The sequence below is a fragment of a genome, unplaced genomic scaffold, assembly GCF_019419815.1.
Source record: "Pyrus x bretschneideri cultivar Hongxiangsu unplaced genomic scaffold, Pyrus_bretschneideri_v1 Contig8, whole genome shotgun sequence".
Lineage (NCBI taxonomy): Eukaryota > Viridiplantae > Streptophyta > Magnoliopsida > Rosales > Rosaceae > Pyrus > Pyrus x bretschneideri.
Genome location: NW_025999820.1, coordinates 5,409,526 through 5,436,286, shown reverse-complemented (window position 1 = coordinate 5,436,286; position 26,761 = coordinate 5,409,526). Strand labels below are relative to the sequence as shown.

At 36.5% G+C, this 26,761-nt stretch overlaps 4 protein-coding genes across 4 annotated transcripts; all 4 read right to left on the bottom strand.

The window, feature by feature from the left end:
- Positions 1–26: 26 nt before the first annotated feature.
- Positions 27–830, bottom strand: LOC103957615 (WEB family protein At5g55860-like). The gene has a single exon (XM_009369797.2). It carries the CDS (start codon positions 828–830, stop codon positions 27–29), a length of 804 nt encoding a protein of 267 aa, XP_009368072.2.
- Positions 831–6,789: 5,959 nt separating this feature from the next.
- On the bottom strand, positions 6,790–8,967 carry LOC103957624 (patatin-like protein 2). Its single transcript, XM_009369809.2, has 6 exons — positions 8,821–8,967; positions 8,401–8,582; positions 8,007–8,199; positions 7,705–7,866; positions 7,271–7,558; positions 6,790–7,131 (listed from the first exon to the last, which is right to left on the bottom strand). Exons 1-6 carry the CDS (start codon positions 8,932–8,934, stop codon positions 6,877–6,879), a joined length of 1,194 nt encoding a protein of 397 aa, XP_009368084.2. The 5' UTR covers positions 8,935–8,967; the 3' UTR covers positions 6,790–6,876.
- A 4,027-nt stretch (positions 8,968–12,994) lies between these two features.
- On the bottom strand, positions 12,995–15,553 carry LOC103956499 (patatin-like protein 2). The gene is made up of 6 exons (XM_009368501.3): positions 15,241–15,553; positions 14,967–15,148; positions 14,340–14,532; positions 13,931–14,092; positions 13,455–13,742; positions 12,995–13,301 (listed from the first exon to the last, which is right to left on the bottom strand). Exons 1-6 carry the CDS (start codon positions 15,352–15,354, stop codon positions 13,080–13,082), a joined length of 1,161 nt encoding a protein of 386 aa, XP_009366776.2. The 5' UTR covers positions 15,355–15,553; the 3' UTR covers positions 12,995–13,079.
- Positions 15,554–18,824: 3,271 nt separating this feature from the next.
- On the bottom strand, positions 18,825–21,159 carry LOC103956492 (patatin-like protein 2). The gene is made up of 6 exons (XM_009368493.3): positions 20,812–21,159; positions 20,527–20,708; positions 20,084–20,276; positions 19,819–19,980; positions 19,387–19,674; positions 18,825–19,247 (listed from the first exon to the last, which is right to left on the bottom strand). Exons 1-6 carry the CDS (start codon positions 20,923–20,925, stop codon positions 19,023–19,025), a joined length of 1,164 nt encoding a protein of 387 aa, XP_009366768.1. The 5' UTR covers positions 20,926–21,159; the 3' UTR covers positions 18,825–19,022.
- Positions 21,160–26,761: the final 5,602 nt, after the last annotated feature.

Genomic DNA, 26,761 nt, shown 5'->3' with positions numbered 1-26,761 from the left:
TGGATCTCCATTGTGTCCATCTCCACTTATACTTTCTTCTTCAATTTCCCTTTCTCTTGAAATTTTTCCGAGAGTAATCTGTTCAATTTTTCCAAAGCTTTGTTTCTGCTTGCCTCTGTTGCGAGCTTCTGTTCTGATGCAACCAAAACACGCCAGTCTGAAAGAGAATTTTCATCTTGAGCTCTTTTTGCCAAGGCATGGTACTCTTCCTGAGTGAGGCGGACGGTGGTTTTCTCCATTTTTGAACGGTTTATGTATCTAAGTGCTACTGCTTTCGATGCACCAAGCGCTTCTTTTTCTATTCGTACAGCTTCAAGTCCAAATTGCAGTGTTCGCAGAGTCTGTCTCCTCAGATGAAGGGCTTGCTTCAATGTTGATCTTGCTTGTAATTCTTCATCTGCATCACACTTAAACCTTTCCGTCTCTTGACGCGTTTGATCCAACGCCTGATTTATTTCATTGACCATCCCCGTCGCCTTGTGTTGTTCCTCCTTTTTGGATTTGATGCTCTGGATTGTCGTCTCAAGCTGTGCTTCAAGGTCCGAGATGATACTGGGCGTGTCACATCGTTTCTCAGCAATTTCAAGGCCGCATTTCAGCAGTTCAAGCTCATCAGTCAGAGGCCTGGAGTCTATCCACGCCTGCAGGGCGCTCTCTTTAGCTTTCTTGAGCTCCTCTTTGGTCTTAATCAGTTCCGCCATCTTGGAACCCACTTTGTCTTCGTTTTCATCCCACTCTTTCGATTTGTAGGAGTAGCTTTTCGCTCTTTGCTCATCGTACAACTCCATACGCTCCTCGCACTTGGGGGTTCGGAAACCCTGCCTGATCATTTGCCTTCATTGTTTGCTTATAACAACCTTTCCATGTTTTGTTGTTTGTGATATCTGTTGCTTCTGCTTGTTTAAGCTGTGAATGTTATTGTTCGGCGGGAATTCCAACGTTTCAAACATGACATTCCAAGCTGTGCTTTGTTGTCACCGGATCATTGTCTGAAGAAATGTCCAATGTATTAGTTTTGCATGAAAGCCGTGCGGCACATAGTGCTTGTAATGCCCGACCAAGTGTTCGTGTGGCAACACAAACAAGCGGATCGTCGTATAGTTTGTATACCGCCAGTTGTACACAAGAATCTCTCGTGTTTCTTGGACATGAGTGCCCTTTTATACTTAGAATTGTTCTCCAACTTTACATCAACCATTAGCTAGGTTTTTCTTGATTTCCATTTTTCTTGAATATTTTGTTTTAATATAGGAAATTTTAGGAGATGGATATGAATTAGTGGCGGGGTCAAAATTCTTTGTGAGAGCGGACCTTTCATATTGTATTGAGAAAAATTTTGAACTCAAAACATATGAAATCGAAGTAATCTTCATAAAACTAATTAAAATAACTATTAAACTTAATAGAGAGAATCAAAAGAAGTTAATAATACAACTAAGTGGGAGGTAGAGAGCATGGAAACTAGTAAAAAATTTGAAATTATAGGAAGAAATACAAAGAAATTTGATTTGAATCGTTTAACTGAAGTAGGAAGGCTAAGAGGAGGATTGCAAATAATAGTTGATCAGGTTGCTTAACAAATAACATTAAAGTCAATTTTAAAATTTCATCCCTGAGTTTCATTAAACCACAAAGACAAAACAAACAAGTTACAAAACTATTAGAAAGATGTAAGACATAACGTCGTTCGACTGAGCTTCTTCACGAGGATCACTCATCTTCTTCCTCATGGTTTTACAACGGCAAGCTTGATACTTCTAGAAAATTCTTACAGTGGTCAAGATGGGACGGGAACCACCCTGGTCCCTTAGTGGCTCCACCCATAGATATGATATAAGAAAAATGGTCTGTGTTTTGGTCCTTGTGTTTAATTTAGTCAACTTGGTCAGTGTGTTTAATTTAGTGTGCCAATAAAATAGCTGATACTTTGGACAAAGAGTGTAGAATTTTTCTTTGGGGTAAGGAAACTAAAATGGCCCCCGTGGCCTGGAAGGATGTTTGTACTCCTAAATCTATGGGTGGTCTTGGTATAAGAAGAGCTGACCATTTTAATAACGCTTCCTTAGCGAAACTTGCTTAGAGGTTATTACTGATAAAGATAATTGGTGGGTTCAAATTGTCAAGCAAAAATATTTAAGAAACGAGAGTTTGTTTAATACTAAAGCAAAACAACATCATTCTTAGGCTTGGAGAGGTGTCCTGAATTCTAGGGATATTCTTTTAAAGGGTATGAGATGGATTGTGGGAAATGGCAAAGATATTCAATTCTGGACCCATAACTGGGTTTTTCCTTTCTTTCTTTTCCATCTCTTACCTGAATCCTAAAGAGTGAATATTTATTGGAATGTGAGAGTTTGTGATTTTATTGCTAACTTTAGTTGAAACAAGACCTTATTAATAAGTATTTTGGGCATTGATATTGTAAGAAAGATTTGCAGTATTCCTCTTCCTTTGCATGAAAGACAATATGAGTTTATTTGGGGTCCGTCTACTAATGGTGAATTCACTGTTAAGTCTGCAACTTGGTTGCAAGTTGAGCACCAAAGAGTACACCTTCAGCTGTTTTGTTGAATAAAATGTGGAAACTATTAATACCTCAAAAGATAAAAATGTATTGTTGGCTTCTCTTCCGTGGGAGACTCCAAACATGAGTGAGATTGCATAAGTTCTTTCCTAATACTAATCATGTTTGTCCTTTTTGTAATACTGATGAAGAAGATCAACAACATCTTTTTGTTAGATGTATCTATGCTCAAGAAGTTTGGCAAATATTCTCTAGCCCTAGTCCTGTTGGTGTCTGGTTGGATTTAATTGATTGGTTATCTCAATTGAATGCTAATGATGAGACATAATGGTCTGATCTTAGTAAGGCTCTCCTTATTTGTTGACAAATATGGAATGATAGAAACAATTTGATTTTTCGAAATTGTAAGGTCCACCCTGCTAGAGTTCCAATGGTGGCTACTACAGTTGGTAGTGAGTACTACAACACTAATAAAAGCTCAAGATCAATTCATAATTTTGATGTTGTTCATAGATGTTCTTAGATTATTAAGTGGAAAGCCCCTCGTGCGCCATGGCTCAAAATTAATTTTGATGGTTCAGTGGTGGAATCTCAAGCAGCTGCAGGTTTTGTCATCAGAGATCATAATGGGTCTCCTATTGTTGCTGGGACGCGCAATCTTGGAGAGAATACTATATCTGTTGCTGAAGCTCTTGCCTTACGTGATACATTGAAGTTTGCAAAAGTCAAAGGTTTTAAGGATATATGTGTTGAAGGGGATTCCAAGCTTGTTATCGATTCTATTTTAAACAAGTGCAGAACGCCTTGGCGATTGAAGACTATTATCAAGGACATCATATTGCTTGCACGATCATTTTCTTCTATATCTTAGACTCATGTCTTTCGGGAGACGAATTTTCTTGTTGATGCCATTACTAGTGTAGGGCGCTCTATTCATGATACTTTTATTTGGGATAGGACTTTACCCACTACAGCTAAAAATGCATTTCTCTTCGATTGTACTGGTAGCAGTTGCAATCGTAGTTTCTCTCTTTGAATGAATTTATTTTTCCATAAAAAAAAAAAATAATTAGAAAAACAACTCACAACAAAAAAGATTGAAAGCCTCCCGCCTCATACCTCCTTGAGGCTCCAATGTCCACTCTAATCCCAGGCACCACAATTCCCGAACCGACCCAAGCCCACACCCCAACCACCATGAATACCCCGAGCAACCAACCATTCTACCTACCTATCTTAAGAAATCTTCACAACACTATTTCCCATCTGCCATCGAATTCCGTTTCGTTTCTCCATAGATACGTCATTGTTATCTCCATGGATACGTCGATATCCACCTTCGTCTCCCATGCACGGGTGTTGACCCCATATGAGCCCTACCTTCACACTCTCATTCGGCCACCATCCTCCAACTACGTCAATGCTTTATTTATTTATTTAAACATTATTTTTATTTCTAAATTGAGCTTTTATATTTATTAAAGCCTTAAGAGTATTAATAATAATTTGCAATGATCATCCCGGTCCACCTATTTCAACAACATGTTCAGTTGTGATGCCATTTAATTAACCTTCCTTGTGGTTTGATTCTCATGATTGTCTCGGTTCACCTATTTCAATTCAAGACCCAAATTCAAATAAAATTTACTTACTCATCTCAATTCATTACTAGAAATTGGTCAATTAAAATTCAGAGGAGAAATTTCTAGTAATGAATTCTAGTAAACTTTTACATTAGACGTTACTAAATATGCAAATCAAATGATGTGTTACCAAAAAGAAATAAGCACGTTATCAACACTTAGGTAATAATCCAATCATCAACAATCACATCATTTGGTTTACAAGTTTGGTTTAAAAACTTTAGTCTCCTTAAAGCAAATCCACCTCTAAAAAATGAGCTGGCCCAAAGTCTATTTACTCCACCCAAATGCATAGTAATTGACTGCAATGAACAGTAATTCGTCAAGTGCATCTCATCCCTAAAAAATAAGTTGGGCAAGAGTCTAGTCAATTCGTATTAAAATATTATTAATTTTTTTATAAAATAATAAAAAAGGATTTTATTTGTAAAATAATTAAAATATTATTAATTATACTCCAAAGTTCTCGCAACTACATCTCATTACCCGTAATTGGATCATGAGTAGCTTGAACTTAGCATTCACACAACGTAACATCTTCGATAACTGTCTAAGTAGCCATTTTTTTTGCACACAAAAATATATGAAAGCTTTGGTTCAAAGTGTTGAAAATATTGAAATGTGGAGTAAGGTGAAGATGATGATTAGGTATTTATAGAAAAAAATAATAAATTTTTGTTTTATTTTTACTTTATTTATAAACAATTTTTATTAAGTTAATTAATCTGGACCGTTGGATTTCAAAAAGATTAAAATCCAACAGCCCAAAATTGGACACATGGCCAATGGTAAGATTTCTGACATTTTCTTTATTTATTTTTTTAAAGTTTTTTGGCCAAAAAACCTGGACCGTTGATCTGAGAATCGAACGGTCCAGATTTTGCCATGTCACTAGCCGTTGAGTTTGAAATTCAAAATTTTTGGAGTTAGAAATCCAACGACCATCGCCGCACCATGTGGCCCATGTCCCACGTCCCATTAGTGCGCCTGCAGCGCGGAGCCCGCCCTCTGATTGTTGTCAAGAACGTGCGCCCACACTCACATGTTACTTATGTGCCAGACGCAAAAAAAAATCTCAGCCCGTGGCTAACATCATGTTGGCATTAGCGTGACGTCATTTGGATCGATTCCTCACTTAGTCCATTCTGGGTTGGCCTAAAAGTTGAGACGGACTTTGGGCTAGCATATTGGGTGGGATGGAGTGATTTTTTTTTTTTGGGGGGGGGGGGGGGGGGAGTTGTGTGGTGGAGGAGAGGAGGGGTGGCATGAAAAATGAACTTTGGTCCAGCTTATTTGTTAGGGATGGAAGTGCGCATAGCATTATCCTAATTTCATATGCAAGAATGACACGTGATGTAATTACATCTGCAGGAATGACACGGTATATAATTTCATCTGCTTTTTTGCACTTAATGATATATCATTGGAGGCAGATTCTCTGCCCTCCCACTTCCTGTGCCCTCCTGTTTGTATGGTTACGGTTAAGTCACGTCAACATTTTATATTACTATTCATTTTTGTCTTATTATCTCTATTAAAAAAAAAACAATATAAGATATTAACATGATTTAACCATGACCATACAAAACAGGAAGACACAGTAGGGCACGTGAAGTGCGAGGGCAAAGAATCTGCCTCCATATATCATTTACAAATGTCAGTTCACCTAATCAACTAGTTAACTTTCACCTAATCATTTGATAGTGTCACTTCACTTAATGATGATTTCAAAACCATAGAATTTCTTCTTAAAGGGAAAAAAAAAAAAAAAAAAGCAGATGAAATTATATCAGCCGACTTCGTAGGATTTATGGGTTTCAATGCGGGTGACCCGCAGCTGGTCGGCACATTGGTCAATAACGGCAAACAACTGGTACAACAACGGAGCAGTAGAGAATGGCGGTCTCCAGGTTGAAGACGACCACGGTTCAAGCAGAGGAGTCACGCGTGTTTGTACTGTGGTGGTTTTTGATCGGCCAGATAACAGCCAGTCGGGTTTGGGGGCAGATGCAACAACAACGTTAAAGGGTGCAGGTGCCTCCGGGGATGTCAAATGTGGGTATTTGAAGTTCTGGGCTTCTCGCTCGGAGTAGTTGAAGGCGATATTGTAGTTGAAAAGGGAGCAGTAGAAGTCGATTTGGGTCGTCTTCTTCTTGAAGATGGCGAGCATGACGTTGGTGGCGGTGCCAGAGGCGGAACACGCCATTTTTTGGGAAGTAGAAGAGAGTTGGATTCGAATCGATAAATTTTAAGAAAAAATTGCGCCAAACAAAAGTTTTTTTTTTTTTTAATTTAAATTTCTGGATTGTAATTGGTGGCAGAGTTGCTCGTCACGACGTTGAAGAAGAGATCGAATGCGTTAACATTAGGTCAACAATAATATGATTCAAATTCGTCTTTGGCGAGAATCGAATATAATACATCTAACTTATAAGTAAAGATGAATATTACTAGACCGTAATATCAAGTGGCTCAAATTTATTTCTTTAATAATGAAATTTATTTTTAAATTTTTGTTTAATCTACAGGGCACGAATTTTGTAGGGCTTGCTATAACCACATAAGTTGTTAACCGAGGAATTAAAGAGAAAAGAGACGGTTGTATCACATTGATATGAAATATTGAGTTATTGTATAAAATTGAAAGACGTAAACATTGAAATTGAACGAAAACCTAAAATGACAAATTGTGAATTACTCAAAGTAAAATTAATTAGATATTGCTATTTCTATTGGACTTTGAGTTGTTTTATTGAGCTTCCTTCCCTCCGAGAGCGTTTTAGCAAAAACGGTTAATGCGTCTTCGTAGGTACCCTCTCCCTCCGATGTCTTATACCTTCCAGTATCGAATTGCACTCGTGACACTTGCTTCTTCAATAGTGCCTCCCCAATCTCCACAAGCCTCCTTAGATTCTTCTCAGTCGCTACATCAACCGATGCTTCGTCGCCGGTCAATGAGTCTTCCTATAATTTTCACAACACAAAGTTAACATAATGCTAGTTGTACCAAATTTACTGGTCGCTTTGATAACTACATTAGATGTGCTACCTCTATTAGAGATGTGGTCAGTAAAATAATTAGCGAACGGGGTCCAAATAGTACCTGAATACGTAGATAGTTGTCCTTGACCTGAAGGGAGTCGAAGAGGGTGGACACATGAAAGTCAACCATATCACAACTTGCATCACCAAAAATGTCTACCAAAGGTGTGCTCCCATTGTCAAACATCCAATTGAGCAAACCCCATCTGGAAGCCCTAGCTGCATCGTACTTCCCTTCATGTTTGGCTGAGCCGGTGCCCAACGATAACACTTGCAACCTCGTTGCGTACATTGGCTCCGAATTGTTCTTCAACATCTCTCTGTTGATATGGCTTATGGCCATCATCGTCTGTGTACATTGAAATAATTAATTCCATAGTTCATTGCAATTGATCCAAAATCAAATGTACCTACGTTCTTTTGTCAAACAGTCTGACACGCTATGTTCCTATATAAGTTCACTTATCTCGTAAGAGAACATTAAACTGTACTTACAGGATTGTTTGCAGCAACACCACCATCGACAAGATTAAATGGTCGAGTTTTTCCCTCGTTATCCTTGACCTCGAAGTAATGTGCCGGGAGAAAGGTGGGAGCAGCAGAGGTACTGACGCAGATATCCGAAAGCTTAGCATTTTTTTCACTTTTTTCTTTTGCCTGTACCATAATGTAAGAGGATACATAATTAGCACATAATAAGACAGTAGAATTAAATAACAAAATGTAATCCCAAAATAATTTGAGTAAAATCATGGCTTCGGCTATTGTTTGAGGCCACAAAATATTTTTCATCATACATCGATGGTTGAGAAGATCACAGGCTGAAGGTAATTGATATCAAAAGCTGGAATAACCACATTGGTTAGGGTTTGTTTGAGAGTGAGGTCACCAAGCAGCCCTTTCGTCAATGCCCGCAGGTACTTCCCATCATATTTTGGCCCCTTCACCGCACCAACCATGCTTGTTATTGATGTCATGAAGTCATTCCGACTGCAAACATCAGACAAATTAGCAATATTAATATATTTTTACTCGGAGATTTTGGCTTGACCAAGTTGGATAGAGCAGTATGCTCTCTTTGCACCCAAATTCGGATCCTTGTCCAGTAGTTTACATAAATTCTCTGTTTTATGAGCTTTTAACTGTAAACGTGTCTTATAATTAACGGAGATAAAATTTCGAAATGATAACCTTTTTTGAGGGAAAATCTTAGGAGTGTGATCTAAGTAGAAGTTGTTGATGTCCTTTGCTTCGTACATGGGTCGATTGTCTTTGTTGGGAGCTGTAAGCATGGTGGTGACAAGGCCGCCGGTGCTTGTTCCGGCAATTATGTCGAAATAATCTGCAATTCTTGCACTGGGGCCATCCAGTTGCTATATTGCATGAAAAAAAATCATAACACTAAATTATATGTTAAGTATGGAAGACAAGAAGTGAAGGCTTCTAATATATATAGAAGCGCAAGCACTAAGTGGTATGAATCATGAAATGATGTTATCAAGTCCCTTGAAACAAATAATTAGCACCGTATTAACTTACTAGCCAATTAGCGCTTTGAGTTCTCCATGCTAATATAAATATGCGTATGTAAATATTGTGCTCTATACGTACCTGAAGCTTGGATTCAAGAAAGGCTAGGAGGGTACCGGGAATTATGCCCCGAATGCCACCTCCATCGATGCTTAGCACTGTCACCATCTTTCTCTTTGCCAAACCAGTCGACATTATTGCAATATATATGAACTATATATGATTGTGAAAAACGGTTAAATTCTGAAGCTTACAACAGCTCATTTATGCCTTTTTATAGCAAGAACCCTGTTGCAATATTTTTATGTTATTCCATAAATACCAGCCATGGCGCGCGGTCCATCCTTTCTGACTGTATGTTAGGTGCTCTTAGGTGGCTAGGATGACTTGGATTCAGTCAGTCATGGTTTGGTCAATGTCTAATGTCTGCTCGTTTTAATCCTCTTTATTAAAGTTCATGAGGGTTTAACTTTTAATTAAAGACTTGGGTTTTGTCGTCAACCGCATGACTGACTAATGGGAGAAATTTTCCCGAGTACACGGTGCGTGAGACAGCTGGAGTACCCACCCAATAAATATCTGACATGTGGCAAATCTGTTTTTTATTAAATTTCATGCCTTCTTTTTGTTTTGTTCGAGATAAGTCTATTAATAAAATCATCTGTGGGAAAAAGAAAAAAAAAGTTTCTCCATTAATTTCTCAATCTGTTCATCTTCTTTCATGGTAGATTGCAGATTCGCCCAACTCCTAAACATACAAAATCCTTTTTCTTTGCCGGGTTCAAGCCCTTGTTGGTGTTGCGCATGGTAGACAACTCGACCGAGGACTTGACAGAGAGCATGTGAGCAAGATGAAGGCTGTGAAGGGCGAGGCGATCCGGTGCTGTCCGTTTTAGGCTGGTGAGGAGGGTGGGGAAGTTGATGGACGACAAGATCTCGTCGTTGATTAGGCGATGGAGGCTCTGAAGGTGTCGATGTTGGGGGATTGCACAGCCGACGGAATTGGGATTGACGGTGAAGAAAATGGTGGAGTGTTTAAGTTCAAATCAGACCGTGAATGTTAAGGTGCCAGTAGCCAATTTCAACGATGATTAAAAGTCGAAGAAGATGAAGTTTCAGAATAAATTTTAATAAAAATAATAAAGAATGAATTAATTTTCAATAAAAAGAGCAAGAAAAAAAAAATTATGTGTAAAAGCATATAGCCACGTGTCATATGCTTGTTGGTTCGGTATTCCATCTGTCATGCATGAGGCGAAGTTCCCAGAACAAGGAAAATTTTCCTGACTAAGGGAGAATTTTCTAATGTTATTAGTTATTACCATGTTTGGCCGGTGTGAGCTAACCCTTGTAATTGTTACGGTCACTGATAAGAATGAGTACGTTTATCAACGATTAAGTAATAAATCAACAATCAACTTTCAAGTTCTTTAGTTTCCAAAATTTTATCTACAAATTTTGTTTTCCTAATATTACCCTCTTCTTACTACAAAGGATTCTTGTATACCCAGTCAACTTGTAATCTCTATGTATATAGCCTTCAAGAAAGAAAAATAGACATCAACGGTTAAACTCTAAATTCAGTTTATCTAAAGATCATAAATTTATTTAATATGAGTAAATTGATAATATTATCAGATAGTGTCTGGTTCTTTCATTTTGTTATATACATTTGGTTATTAGCTACCAACTATGATGGATGGGGAAACTTACTAACCCAAAAGCTTTAAGGCAAGCTTTGCAAAGTGAACAAATCAAGGCAACTGTAATCTCACATGAGACAATGTTATTGTGACACAGAAGATTTAATTGGTTCATTGTCATGGCCAGTTGAATATGTTATTAGCTTCCAAGAAACCATTATCTCAGTACATAATTATTCTTTTTACTCTTGCAAGTTGATGTCTTTATACAAAAATATTGCAATTTGATGTCTTTATAAAAAAAAAAATTAAATAAATAAAAATAAATAAGCGTGCAAGCTGGTTGAAGCTACATATGAAGAAGTTGTTATCATGACTTCAAAGTCTTCAAAACATTATAGTACAGCTAGGGTTTCATGCATGTTTTGTATTAAAACAATTTGTTGAGAGTTGGTAAACCATCGATCTCTTTTCTCGGAAAGCTGCTTAATCCTACAATTGTGTCGATAAGTTAGTTTTCAAAAATAATTAATGGAAGACCAATACGCCTAATAATGATCGATCAACCTGATCTATATATTATATATATGCTTCTAATTAATTAACATCGTCATCTTCCTATACTATAATATACAAATAACTGGTTTATAATTAATCACAAGGGCACTGACTGATAAAATGAATCAATATCCCTTTCTTTGTATAGTCTGGAAAATTTGAGTTTAAACAATTTTTTTTCAGTCGTGAATAATGATTGAATTTGCATTCAACTTGTAACCCACAAGTGTTTTTTTTTTTTTTTTTTTTTTTTGGAAAACAGAGGTTGGGGGACTTTCACAACTTGCAACCCACAACCATGGTGGTCACCGAAGTTTCCCCAGCGAACCAAGGGAATATCAACGCAAATGTTTGGTTTGGGTACGTTTCTGGGATCTTGGTTTGGAATTTTGGGAGCCAAGAACTCTCTTCGAAGTGGCCAGTGGCATTGGAGTGCCCGTAAGACTGATGTTAACACTTTCGAAAGGAAATTTGGACTTTTTGCTGGCGTTTTGGTTGATGTAGATTTATCTACGGACCAACCCACCTTTGCAGTTGTTGATCAAGCATACGTAGCAGTGGAGAATCAATAGAAATTGGGTTAGAATATGAAGATATGCCGGATTATTGCTACCATTGTGGGAATGTGGGGCAATGATCAGTCGCTGCTTTTGCATGTCTACAGCTACAAGTTTGCGCGACAAGGCCAAAATTTGATATGGATGTAAATGATGGAAAATGTGCTGGACATCAGCGTCACGGTCGTTCAAGGCGGCCTATGCTACTAGAAAACGCCGCACTGCCTTTGTTGGACCATGATTTTCCAATGTCGGAGTAAGGCGGATCGAAATACGTTAGAAGTTCGGTCATGGACTTGACAGCCTCCGCAGCGGAGCTGAATAAGCGGAGCAGCGATGCCACTATCATACAGTTCCTTAATCAGAGGTGAAGTCCAACGACTTTGCTAAGATTGACTATGTTTGTTCCGCAAAATACGGAAACCTATCTAGGAAGGAATCAGCAAGTTTCCTATAATCTTGGAGTCCTTAAAATCTAAGACTTTGCTTGCGCCGCAAGTAATCACATTCCTAAGTAAATGCAATATCGATCCCTAGATATCCTCTAGGATTCTGTTTGTTTAATAAGAATTCTATTATCTTAAAAGGTCTCATCCTCAACTAGTATAAATACACTCTTTTAGGATTCATCTCTAGTAACACAATTATCGCATACTTATTCTTTTGCCCACTGCTTGAGTCTTATATCCGTATCGTACTTATTCTTTTGCCCATTGCTTTCAGTTTGGGTTTGAAAGTTTATTTGGTTGGAAGTCGATTCTGCTTTGTTTCTTGACTTCTTGCGCAATCCACAATTGGGTCCTTGGCAATTAAGGGTGGAGTGGAGGAATTGCTTGCATAGAATTTCTCAAATGCATTTCCGATCTTCTGACATTTATGCGGAAGGTAATCAAGTTGCCGATGCCTTTGCATATTATGTTTCCTCTTCTATTGGTCTTGTTTGGTATGATTCTCTTCCTGATTTTATTTGTTGTATTATAATCATGATTATGTAGGGTTTCTACACTACCGATTTAGATATATTATCTTTTGTTGGCCTTGTTATATCTTATATTGGCTTTTGGAGATTTTGTTTGTTATGACTATTAGTATGGTTAAGGTTAGGCTTTGTATCCCCCCTTGACAGGTTATATTCTATCCTATTTAATAAAATTACCTCACTGTCATTTCCCATGATAGCACTTTGTGGTTTACCCAAAAAATTTATTTTTATCTGTTTATAATTCTGAATCTCATTTATATTTAACAATTAAGATGCCATATCAAGCCCTTTTTCCATAATACCATCAAGCTAATTATTTGATGACTAAAATTTAACACAACTATCGAGGAGTTTAATATATTTCTTAATCAAAGAATCGGGAAAACATTCGAGCTAAGTCACATGATGAAGTAATCATAATTTGGTATATGTTGGACTCTTCATTAGAGAAGTCGCCCTTTATATCCCAATCAAAACCATCGGTTGATGTGATGCTAAAACTCCAATAAACAAGACTATTCTTTATTTTTTTATCAAGGATTCACAGTTGAGTTGATGAACGTGACAAACATAAAAACAAATTATTAACATCTGCAATCTCTATACTGCAGTCTTCTTTACTTCTGATAACCTTTTGGCAAAATCGATCAGTGCTTCTTCATAGGTACCCTCTTCTCCCTCAGGTTTCTCATACCTTCCGGTATCCAACTGCACCCGTGAAACTGGCTTCTTCAACAACGCATTCCCGATCTCTATAAGCCTCATAAGATTCTTCTCCGTTGCTATATCTACTGATGCTTCATCACCGGTCAATGAGTCATCCTATAATTGTTGCAGCATTAAGAAATTATTAGCATCATCATGCTTGCAACCGTAAAATCAAACATCAAATTTCAAAATGTTGTTGTTTTAACCATATTTACTTGCTGCATAACCTTAATGGAGATGGCATGTACCACGTTAAAATTAATGTACCTGAATACGTAGATAGTTGTGCTTGGCGTGGACGCATTGGAAGAGGGTGGACACATGAATGTCAACCATATCAGAACTCGCATCGCTGAAAATGTCTACCAGAGGTGTGTTCCCATTGTGCAAGACCCAATTGATCAAACCCCATTTGGAGGCCGTGGCTGCATTGTACTTCTCTTCGAACTTGGCGGTGCCTGTGCCCAACGATAGCACTAACAACCTCTTCGCATCCATCGGATCCGAGCCTTTCCTCAACATCTCTCTATTTATGTGACTTATGGCCATCATTGTCTATACATGATTGATGATTATGGATTAACTTAGCAGATTTAAAAAACTGATAAGCTGTTTTGAAAAAAAACTGAATAGCTTATATATGTTGGTTTTGTTAGACATTCACACATGTTAGCTTACTTAATCAATTTATTGATCTTAAAACATGTAATTTGTATCTGACTAGAAAATAGATAACTACTTACAGGATTGTTTGCAGCAACCCCTCCATCAACGAGATCAAAAGTGCGAGTCCTTCCCTCGTCATCCTTGACGTTGAAGTAGTGTGCAGGGAGATAGGTAGGAGCAGCAGAGGTACTTACACAGGTATCCGAGAGCTTAGCATTTTTCAAAGGATGATCTTTTGCCTATACCAAAAATTTACACCTCACTATAAGAAAACATAACTAGGTTGCTAAACTATATATAGTAAACAATTTTTCTTCAACTGGTCCATACCACTAAGTCGTGCGAAAAATAAATGACTTAGATTGAAAATAAAAAGCAAACAGTTGTAAAAAAATCAAATCTAACAGTTCAAACACTTAATTAGTAACATTATGTCTACGTAGCACAAAAGCTGGACCTGAATACTGGTGCAAAATGTAAACTTACATCAATGGTGGAGAAGACGACAGGCTGAAGGTACTTGATATCGAAAGATGGAATAAGCACATTAGTTAGAGTGTCTTTGAGAGTGAGGTCACCAAGCAGACCACTCAACAATGTGCGCAGGTACTTGCCGTCATATTTTGGCCCCATGACAGCACCAACCAAACTTTTTATTGATGTCAACAAGTTTTTTCCTCTGCAGATTCCAGATTATAAATTTACACTAATCAAGAAAAATTAATATATGAATTTATGTGAGACTCAAAACCAACTAGCAAACTGAAAGGTTGAAAATCTTTTAAGCACTGGAAATGCAAGAACTCCGTTCTCCAAAGTGTGATCACGCTCCCAACGTGAACCATCACTTCACGCGTGGCATCTTTGAGCCTATAACACACTTTTTAACTGGCATTGGTTAACACGAGAGACATGTGGTTGACACATAAGTATACCCTGGTACTAGTTAAATGTGAATATTCAACCTAAAACCAATCGAAATGGGTGACGACTAATATGCTGTTATAGGTATCGTTGGTGTTGAGTACCAAGTATGTAATAACCTTTTACATGTTACCCGGTAACAATCTTTTCCCTTGGTTTGTTAAGTTGTTATACATAGATCTCACTGACCTGTTCTGAGGGAAAATCTTAGGGCAGTGATTTAAATAGAAGGTGGTGATGTCCTTTGCTTGGTACATGGGCCGATTGTCTTTGTTGGGAGCTGTAAGCATGGTGGTGATAAGACCACCGGTGCTTGTTCCAGCAATTATGTTGAAATAATCTGCAATTCTTGCATCAGGCCCATCCAAATCCTACTCCATATGCACAGATAATTACACAAGATTATAAGCCAGTAACTAAAAACTGAAAACTGAAACGGTTATCAAACATACATGTAAAGTACCTGAAGCTTGGATTCAAGAAAAGCGAGGAGGGTGCTGGGAATTAGACCTTTAATGCCACCTCCATCGATGCTTAGAACTGTCACTGTCTTTCTCTTTGTCATACAAGTGGACATTTTCAGATTCAGATTTAGTAAAATTAATATCAGTAATCAGCTAGATATGAATTATGATTGTGTAAACAGTTTACTTCTTGTGTTAATTTATAGTAAAAACCCCATGGCCATCTATATTTTGCTAGGCCACGCCTTTAATAATGTGGTCAACATCTTCGAGACATTTCTATTGAAAAAAAAAGTCTTTCTACATACCATGCTCTTCACGCTTTAGTTGCATGGGGACTAATTTAGATCATTACTTCCAATCATGATCGATCACTTGGTTGATAGGTACGTAATTAATTAAATAATGATGTAATACTTCATGTTATTTTGTCGTTTCAACCTCGTATGTCAACGAGACACGACGTTCCAACCCAAGGTTACTGATCTCTCTCACATAAAACTATAACGCAATATTTATGCATTATTGGTGGTGTACTGCAGATGATGCCTAGTTTATGCCTTTTATTTTAGTTTTTATTTCTTAATTAATCCTAGTTGATGTTCGAACGTGGAGAATAGTTTAATCGCTTCAACTCTTCAAAATTATACAGGAGCTTCTTGCATGCTTTGTATTGCTGGGGTAATGCTTGTTACACCCTTGCCATTTTTCCTGACTCATCGGGAAAATACTATAGACAAATTAAACATCAAATTCAAGAACATACGTTCAAATCCATTCACAATCAATCCTAAAAATACAAAAAAAACTATAGCTTCAAAGGTTATTGATAAATATGATATATAGATTAGAGACTAAGGCCAATATGACCTGTTTATAACTTCCTGAAATATTAAAATCCCATTGAGCAAAAATGAACTCATCACATGTATTGATAGATTACAATTTTTCCAGATAAAGCACCAAAGTTGTGATGGTTGTATCAAAATACCTAATTATTTAATTGATTTTGTATTGCCTAAATAAATTTAATCAAGTCGATTTTTTTCCCGTCATGAATTTTATAACAGAATCCGGGACATTGCATTCAACCAGCATTTTACTGGAAAGAAAAAATGGGGGAATTCTACCCTTTTGTGTGAAAATACACGTGACGTTTGATGTCAATCCTGTGAGTGCGTTCATCTGTCAGTATTCGGATCGATCTGAATCTAATACATATCTTACATCTAAGATACTGGATCTTTTGCCCGATATCACATAATTTGATTTCTAAAATTTTAAAATTAATTATGTTATTTTATCTGTTCGTATTTGATTTTTTTCTTTTTTTTTCAAAAATCTGTTCGTGTTTGAATAACTCATTCTATTATTGGCCCTTAATTATATTCAATGCAAACACTGAAGAGTTGAATGGTAGGTTAGGGCAAATGAAAACCATAAGAAATGATTGGCATCCGAAACTTGTTTTTAACATATTCGCCACGGTGCGTGCTTTGAGCAATTTTTTCTGTAAATCTCGTTTCTGGAAGGGAGCATATATATTGTACGAATTTGTCTGATCATATCCAACAAGTAGAAATAAAAGTAACAATTGGGTATGATCAGAAACTTGAATTCTAACGGACTTCACTATGTGCTACAGCTCGAATCCATAGTCAATCCTATTTTCGATTCTGATAGAAACGGTTGACAATTGAATTCAATTTTTCCCATAATCAATCCAATTTCCGATTTTGATAGGAACAGTTGACAATTGAATTCAATTTTTCCCATTATTTTTGTATCCATAATAGTGTGAAAAGAAGGCCCAACTCCAAGTTGTTCAAGAATAGTGGACGTTGAGTTTCTCGGACTGCTTGCCTTAGGATTAGTCAGTTCTATTTCTCAATGGGGGGCAAGGCAAGGGAATGGATATAACTCTATAGGAAGGCTCCGGTTAGAGAGATAAAGATAGGGGGCGTAATCTTTTTGCGCTGAAACCTTACCCTTATGAAGGCGACCACTTATGTTATTCGTTGTCCAAGTATGCTTTGCGTGGCAAACAATGTGTGTTGTTGCGGCAAATGTTCATGGCAAAAAAAATAAATAAACAAAACTTTGAGTGATGAAGAGTTTTGTAGCGCAATGGATGTCTAAACTATTTGTCGCGCAAACTATGAAAAATTTTGTGGTAAAATAAGAATTTGGCGTCATTTTTTGCTTGGCAAACAAATTTATTGCGCGACAAAGCACTCTGTTGCCCTTGAATAAGTGCACGAGAACTACTTTTAGGCTTCGTCGCACAAGGTCTTTGAAAAGGTTTGTGAGACAATAATGGTAAAAAAGAAAGGCGACAAAGATGGAACTTTAGATGACGAAGGCTTTGTCGCGCAAGGATTCTTACGATTCATTAAAATCCCAGATCTGCACCTTTCTCTCCTCATTTCCTCTCTTCCTCATCTTCTTCTCCAATTCCCAACGTTTTTTTTTTTCTCCTCCAAATTCCAAAACTTCTTCTCCCCCATATCCAAATCTTCTTTCTTTTTTTCTACTCTCATCGTCGACGATCGAAGATATCCACAATAAGTCTCTATTTCTCCCAATTAAGAACAAAAATTTTCAGGTTATGAAAATTAGTTTTTAAATATTTAATCGTGTCTTAATCTTTGTGGATGTGCGAATTTATAGAAATTATAATTTTATAGGTGTCGCATTTGTCCGATAATGCAGCCATTGGCCATTTCATATATAAGTTGATTTTCAGAAACTTATTTGTCCACATCCCATAATATGTAAGATCTCACATCACCCAAGGGAGTGGATCATGTAAGCCTTATATGTATATTCTCATCTCTACCTACCACGAGGCCTTTTGGGAGCTCACTGGCTTCAGGTTCCATAGGAACTCCGCGCGAGAGCAATCCCAGGATGGGTGACCCACTGGGAAGTTCTCATGTGAGTTCCCAGTAACAAAACCGTGAAGGCATGGTCGAGGCCCAAAGCGGACAATATCATGCTACAGCGGAGTCGAGCCCGGGATGTGGTGGGGGCCCATGCCGGGATCTGACAATTTGGTATCAGAGCCAATCCCTGGCCAGATGTGTGCCGACGAGGACGTCGGGCCCCTAAGGGGAGTGGATTGTAAGATCTCACATTGCCCAGGGGAGTGGATCATGTAAGACTTATATGTATATTCTCATCTCTACCTAGCACGAGGCCTTTTAGGAGCTCATTGGCTTTGGGTTCCGTAGGAATTCCGAATTTAAGTGAGTTTGCGCGAGAGCAAACCCAAGATAGGTGACTCATTGGGAAGTTCTCGTCTGAGTTTCCATAAACAAAACTGTGAGGACGTGGTCGGGGCCCAAAGCAGACAATATCGTGCTACGACAAAGTCGAATCCTGGAGTGTGATGGGGTACCAAGCTGGGATGTGACATAATACCTTTAATCAAGTAGTGACGAGCGGTAGTTGGCATTGTAAGGGGAATCTATGATGATATAATCATATACATATAGGATAAGTTGAGGTCCTTGTCGGTTGGTCCTTACCCAAAGTTTATTGAATCGTAATATATATGCACTTATCTATTTAGCATGTTGGATGTTCCAAACAAAGACAAGTAATACAGATCATCCCATTCAAAATCATCAACAGATTTGATCCCAAAACTCCAATTTCTTATTCAATATTCTTTATTTTTCAATCAAGATTCACAGTGGAATTGATGAACATGATCATCACAAAGTAAACAACAAAGTTTAATAAGATATAATCATATTGCAATCTTTTGCACTTTCAGTTAACTGTTTTGCCTAAGCTTCTTTCCTTCCGAGAGCCTTTTGGCAAACTCAATCAGTGCTTCTTCATAGGTACCTTCTCCCTTGGATTCCTCATACCTTCCGGTATCCAAATTCACCCGTGACACCGGCTTCTTCAACAACACCTTTCCGATTTCAACAAGCCTTTTCAGATTTTTCTCCGTTGCAATGTCCACTGATGCCTCCTCACCAATCAACGTGTCATCCTATAATTTTTACACATTAGGAAAGAATTAGCATGATCATGCTTGCAACCATAAAATTTAAAAGTTGCTTTTATACCATATTTACTGACCACAGTACAAATATATTTGACGAAGATCATGAACCGCTTATAAAATGTACCTGAATACGAAGATAGTTGTCCTTGGCGTGAACGGATTGGAAGAGGGTGGAGACATGAAAATCAACCATGTCGGAACTTGCATCCCCGAAAATGTCTACCAAAGGTGTGCTCCCATTGTCAAAGACCCAATTGATCAAACCCCATTTGGAGGCGTTGGCTGCGTTGTACTTCGCTTCATTCTTGGCTGCGCCTGTGCCCAATGATAGCACTAGCAACCTGGTAGCATCCATCGGCTCTGAGTTATGCTTCAATATCTCTCTGTTTATGTGGCTTATGGCCGTCATCGTCTGCATATGACCGTAGATTGAATTAATTTCCTTAGTGCAGTAATTAGTTTCTAATTTTTTTTCTGACAGTCTAACATGTTATTTTCATAACTTATGATTAAAATGCATATCAATTGAGGGTAGATTATCAAATTAAGTACATACAGGATTGTTGGCAGCAACCCCACCATCGATGAGATCAAAAGTTCGGGTTCTTCCCTCGTTATCATTGACCTCGAAGTAATGAGCGGGGAGAAAAGTGGGAGCAGCAGAGGTACTGATGCAGATATCCGAAAGCTTAGCATTTTTCAATGGACTTTCTTTTGCCTGTGCCATGGATTTAAAACTATATAAGAATACCTACACAAGTAGCAACAGCAATCCCCAAAAATTGAGTAAAATTACGGCTTATTCATTGTTGCTGTCTTACATCGATGGTTGAGAAGAGCACAGGCTGAAGGTGCTTAATATCAAAAGTTGGAATAATCACAGTGGTTAGGGTTTGTTTAAGAGTGAGGTCGCCAAGCAGCTCCTTCGTCAATGTTCGCAGGTACTCTCCATCATATTTTGGTCCCATGACAGCACCAACCATACTTGTTAGTGATGTCAAGAAGTTATTACGACTGCAAATTTCAAATAAATTTATATTAGAACTAGTTAACCTATGTTTATATATATATGTATGTATGTATGTATGTATGTATGTCCCCATTAATGTCTAGTAAGTCGATTTGAGTGAGCTGATTGATTTGTTCGGATACGCGGGATCATGTGTTGTGACATTACCAAATCCGTACTTGCTACGTCCTACGTACTACAATACTGTAAATTGATACGAAACAATTTTGTGTTAAGTTGTTATAGAACACGAACCTATTCTGAGGGAAAATCTTTGGGGTGTGATCCAAATAGAAGTTGTTGATGTCCTTTGCTTCGTACATGGGTCGGTTGTCTTTGTTAGGAGCTGCAAGCATGGTGGTGACAAGACCACCGGTGCTTGTTCCGGCAATTATGTCAAAATAATCTGCGATTCTTGCAGCAGGCCCATCCAATTCCTATACCATATGCACAAATTAATGACGCTCACAATATTGTATGACCGTAACTGAAAATAAAAACTGACAATTGAAATGGCTATCGAGCAGAATCGTAAAGTACCTGAAGCTTGGATTCAAGAAAGGCGAGGAGGGTGCTGGGAATTATGCCTCTAATGCCACCACCATCAATGCTTAGTACTGTCACCATCCTTCTCTTTGTCAAACCAGTCGACATTGTTATAACTCGAATTAAAGATCTTGTCGAAATCGAAATATTTTTGTGAAAAATCAGACCTTCTCTGTCGCTTAGATATAATATGAGCAATTGTGATTGTGAAGGAAGCTTGTTGTGTGAAGTGTACACAGATCGAGTATGCTATTTATAGCAAGAACCCAAGCACCCTTCTTACTGGTAGCAGCCATGGCGGCCAATAATGTGTTGGTGCTCTTGGGCGACTAGTCAACACCTTCAATATAGTTCAATCGGTTTGGTCAGAGTCTTCTATAAGTGTACATATTAGTATTCATTAATTTGCATGGAATTAAAAAAAAATTGAGGTTCTACCATAAAATTAATTAGTAATATGGAAAGCAGCTTAACTTACCTATAAGTTTATATAAAGATTCTCCTCAACGTGCGATTTATTCTTAACACATGCACTCTAACATGAGGCGAATTTTAAAGCCTAACACATAAATAATACAAATAGGATAACGTAGAGCAAGTGTGACCGTTAAGATTCACTTATAAGAAAACTTGCTCTAATATACCAGAAGTTAAAATTCCCTCATAAAATCCAATTGATAAATAAAGAGTAGTAATTATTAGGAATTATTATTGGCACTCCAAAAAATCTCATTTTACACTCCAAATTTTCTATAATTAGAAAGAAAAATACGCTTGTGAGGAATGTAGAATGAGATTTTTGGAATACTAATAACATATCTCTAATTATTAATACTTATTAATGCTACTTTATGTATTTGTCAAGTACCAGATGACGTCCAAGTTGTTACATCATCTTCCTAAACACCACGTTTTTGTAATGACGTAGAGAAATGATAAACCCATATCTTTTTTTCTTTTTTTTTTTTTTTTTTCTGATACACTTTTTTTTTTCATTAAAAACTTCTGAATTGAATAATTCAATAAACAATAGTAGAGCTAGGGATTTTTCATCGGGTGAACTAGTTTATAGATTTAAATCTATATAAACAAAGAAACATATTAATGTTTTTTCATAGTATCAGCTAGTTTAAGAAAATCTTCACGAGGTTAGCCAAGAATTTTCGTTATTCAAATAAATTCAAACTTGTAAATGTACAAGAAACGATGAGAAAAAAATGTAAGAAAAAGAGATGTTTTTAAACTGTATTATATAATTAAATTGAAAGAATTCCAATCAATGACTAAATATATGTGGGCTACATTAGAAAATGAATAAAAATTACATGTAAATTTTATGGGAAGTGGTATTGTCACTCCAAAAATCTCATTCTACATGGGAAGTGGTATTGTCACTCCAAAAATCTCATTCTACACTCCTCACAAGTATATTTTGCTTTCTAAATATAGAAAGTTTAGAGTGTAGAATGAGAATTTTAAAGTACCAATAACAATTCTCAATTTTATTTTCTATGAAAAGCTACTAGGTTATAGCCAAAGATAACCCTTAATATGGCTCTGCCAATGTCAACAAAATCAACAAATAGAATTTAAAAAAAAAAAAAAATGTTTATAAGAGGAAAGAAAAAGTGTGTCATTACTATTTTCCATAACGCATATTGGTGCAAGTTGATTTTTTTTTTTTTCTTTTTTTCTTTTTTTTTTTTTGTTAATCTTCTTCGAAGATTCGCTCACGTAGTAGCTGATGCTGGTGTGGGAAAACATTATGAATATTAGTCTTCAAAAATTTGGTACCATTCATTGAAAGATGTTAAAAGCAGTGTCGTTTTATGGGAAAGTTTGTGCCTAAGGGTCCACTCGACCGCATAAAAGCCAGATTGTTAGTTGTCTCAATAATTAACAGAAGACCAGTGGAGATGACATGATCAAGCATGTGAAGTTCATGGTAAAATGTATATTGATTTAATTCTGGTTGAACGTTAACCATGAGCTGGTAGTTTAGTGGTAAATGATAGATTACAAGGCTTTCTTAAAACTAAAAACTGAAGATCTTAGGTTTGAAACATGCTGCTAATGTGAAATCCATACTTGTGGTTAGGGAGGCCTCTGTGAGTCTTTTCGGCTCCCGAAAATGATGAATAACTGTGATTCGCCACCAATTGTTCCCCTTTTAAAAATAAATAAAATCGTGGTTGAACAATATTTGTGGTTGTGGGATTACATTTTTAAGTAAGCTAGTGTTTATAATTCCAAAGTTATCCCTTTCTTATGGTATTTTATAGTATTTATTGTGACTCACCAAGAATGATGAATTGTTGTTATCCTGTTATCATTGAATTATGTCACATTCACCTTTTGATCTAGAAAGTTTCTTTTGCAGGAGACTGTATGTGTTTGGCCTTTACTTTAATTACATCGCGTTCACATTAACATGATCATGGCTCTAATATTCGGAATAGTTTATTTTTATACAAGTCAAAGCAATTAACGGTTTATCATGAGGATGTTACTTATTATAAATGTCAATTTATTTTACATATATGGATAATTAAATGTTCTCAAATGCGAACTTTTCTAGCAATGATGTGTAGATGATGATAAAGATAATGAATCATTCTGATATGAAAGGCTTGTTATATATTAACACCCCAAATAACCTCACACTCTCAAAAAACACGTTACGTTTTCTACTTACACATTTTCTACTGTGCACCCCAGAGTTTTACATCTTAAGTGCAAATACATAAGCTCATTCAAGACACCTTCATTGTGAACAGTATTTGTGGTTGTGGGATTACATTTTTAAGTAAGCTAGTGTTAATAATTCCAAAGTTATCACTTTCTTATGGTATTTTGATAGTATTTATTGTGACTCACCAAGAAAGATGAATTGCTGTTATCCTGTTATCATTGAATTATGTCACATTCACCTTTTGATCTGGAAAGTTTCTTTTGCAGGTGACCGTATGTGTTTGGCCTTTACTTAGATTACGTCGCGTTCACATTAACATGATCATTGCTATAATATTCGGAATAGTTTATTTTTAGAAAGGTTTAATAAAACACTTCCTGGTACTATTAACTTTTAACAAAAAATCACATTTATACTTTTCTAGTACTATTCACTATACCTTTAAAAAAGACTTTTCATAAAAAGATAAGTTTTTTTGGACTTTTCATTAGTTTTCCTTTATTTTATACAAGTCAAAACAATTAACGCTTTATCATGAAAATAGTTACTTATTTTAAGTGTCAATTTGTTTTACATATATGGATAGCTAAATGTTCTCAAATGCAAACTTTTCTAGAAATGATCTGTAGATGATGATAAAGATAATGAACCGTTCCGATATGAAAAGCTTGTTATATATTAACACCTCACATAACCTCACACTCTCAACAAACACATTACTTTTTCTACCTACACATTTTCTACGTGCACCCCATAGTCTTTACATCTTAGGTGCAAATACATAAGCTCATTCAAGGCACCTTCATTGTGAAGCTCAAGGTCAGTGAGATGCCGAATTTTTCTAATTTTATTCCAATACATTTTTGGTCTGATGCCAAAGACCGGAGTGAGTTTGAATCTCTTCTATTTCTCTATCTCTTCATATTGTACCAAATACCAATGTTCTAAAATCATTCTAGCGGCCGCCTAGGCATTCAGCGGTGGAAGCCCGTTAGGATTTGGGGCAAATCATTTTAAAAATCGGCGAGGACCTAAGCGGCCACCTAGGCTCTCTAGGCGGTCCAGACGACACTAGGCGATGCTCTAGGCTATTTGAAATTCTTGCCATCGCACAAGGTGCTTTGCAACTCTCGCCACCATCGAAGGTTCTGCAACTCTCGCCGCCTCAAACTCTCATCGCATCTGCAACTCCAAGTTTCCAACTCCCGCATCGCATCTCGCATCTCACACCTCGCATCTGGCATCTACATTGCAAACTATGGCTGCTTGCTAGAGGTTTCTGGAAAAAAATAAAAAAAAAATAAAAAATAAAGGGAGAGAAAGGGAGAGAGAGAGAGAGAGATAAAGGAGAAATAGTTGTTTTGGGTTTTTGTGTCATGGGCTCACGGGAAGGGAGTAGGGTTCTCTTCCCTCTTTTTTTTCCCTCCACTCCTATTTGAACGGTCATGATTAAGCCACGTCAACATCTTATATTATTTTTTTTATAGAAAGAGAAAGATAAAATAGAGAATGTGAGAGGAGGGGAGAGAATTCTAGTCCCATGGAAAGAGTGAAAAATTAAAGTAGGAAGAGGATTTTTGTTTGACTTTGCCACATGTGTGAACACAAGGGAATAAATTTATTTTTAATGGGAGAAACCAGGTACAATTGTTTTTCAAATGAAAAGCAAAGTCCAAAAATGATTAATATATATGAGGTGAGTAAATGTTACAAAATTAACAAAAAAAAAAAATCCTAAAATTATACACATATACCCATATTTTATAATATACATTATAAATTTATGTAAATCCGCTTAAGCTGTCTAGGCGCTAAGCCCCAGCCCACTGCTCAAATAGCGCCTAGCGTTTTTCATAATCTTGCTAAATACTAAAGTCCTACATCACTTAATACTTGGACAATGTGATGCCAACAATTGTTTGATCCTATTTGCACGTTTTATGTTCATATTACAAGAGCTAATTGACTATTTTTGCTATATATCAATAAAGAGTTAGTTGAGAAGATATTGTCCACATGAGGAGGAGTGTCATTGAGTGAGGAAGTACATTATCGAGACCTTCACAGTGCAGAATTTGCATGGTTCAATACGAGGGAGAGTGTCATTAAGTGAAGGTTGGACCGATTTCTATTCACTTTACATGGTCCAAGAAAGCAAAAAGGATTATGGGTGAAAAATTAAACAACAAAGAAAATGAAGTTGAACTAATCATAGTAGTTTTATTTGTTAGAGTTTTGTTTTACATTGAAGGGTGAGAGTGGTTTTGAGAGTTGAAGAAGATAATAATCTTGGGAGATACTTAAGAAGATAAATTTGGGGTGTATTTAGATTTGTATTTTTATTTTTTTAACCTTATGAAGTCGAAATTGTCATTTCATATTAGAGTATGTAAGTCATTTAATATTAAAATTTTAACATGAGATGTATCTAACATTATGTACGGTGCTAATAAAAAAAGCCAATATGAGAACAAAAAATCAAAACCAAAGTCATTTGCCCTAACCATTTTATTATAATAAAACAAAGAATTTTGTTTAATTAAATAATTTTCCTCTAAGTCAATTTTTATTAGTTTCTCTCCCACAACCTTAACAAAAGTTCTTGAAGGGTTTATCCATAAGATAATGGTTCTTGGATTGGAAGAAGTTCAAGCATAAGATAATTTATCATATAACAAATGCAGTATGTTTGAACATTTTACTATGCTATGGAGTATCCTATACACAGAAATTTGTGGCCATTAGGTCTTAGTCATTGGATTTCTAAACGGCCAAAAAATCTCGATACAGTGGATAGGATGAGCCTAGTATTAATCCCGCGTTTTATATATTACAACATCAATTAGGACACTATCATGTAGCTGAAATTGTTTCTCTAATTGGGATGAGGGAAGTATTGTCCTTCCAAAAATGTCATAATCCACCCCTTACGGATGGAAAATAAATAAATAATGGATAAGTGCAAAATTGTTTTTGAAGAGCCAATAATAATTCTTAAAAATAAATATACGTTTATATATGAAATGACAACATACAAAAACTAATTCCTAAAAATTGTTATATATTGTCAAGTCATATATTATCACTCATGTGCCATTTTTTTCAAAACCTATGGACAAAACTGATGTCTCGTTTGATAACAATTTTTATTTTAACTTTCTCATTTCTTTGAAAAGTGCAAACAAAAATTGAAAATTAAAACCGAAATGATTATTAAAGTTATTTTCCTAAAATAACATAGTTTAGCCCAAT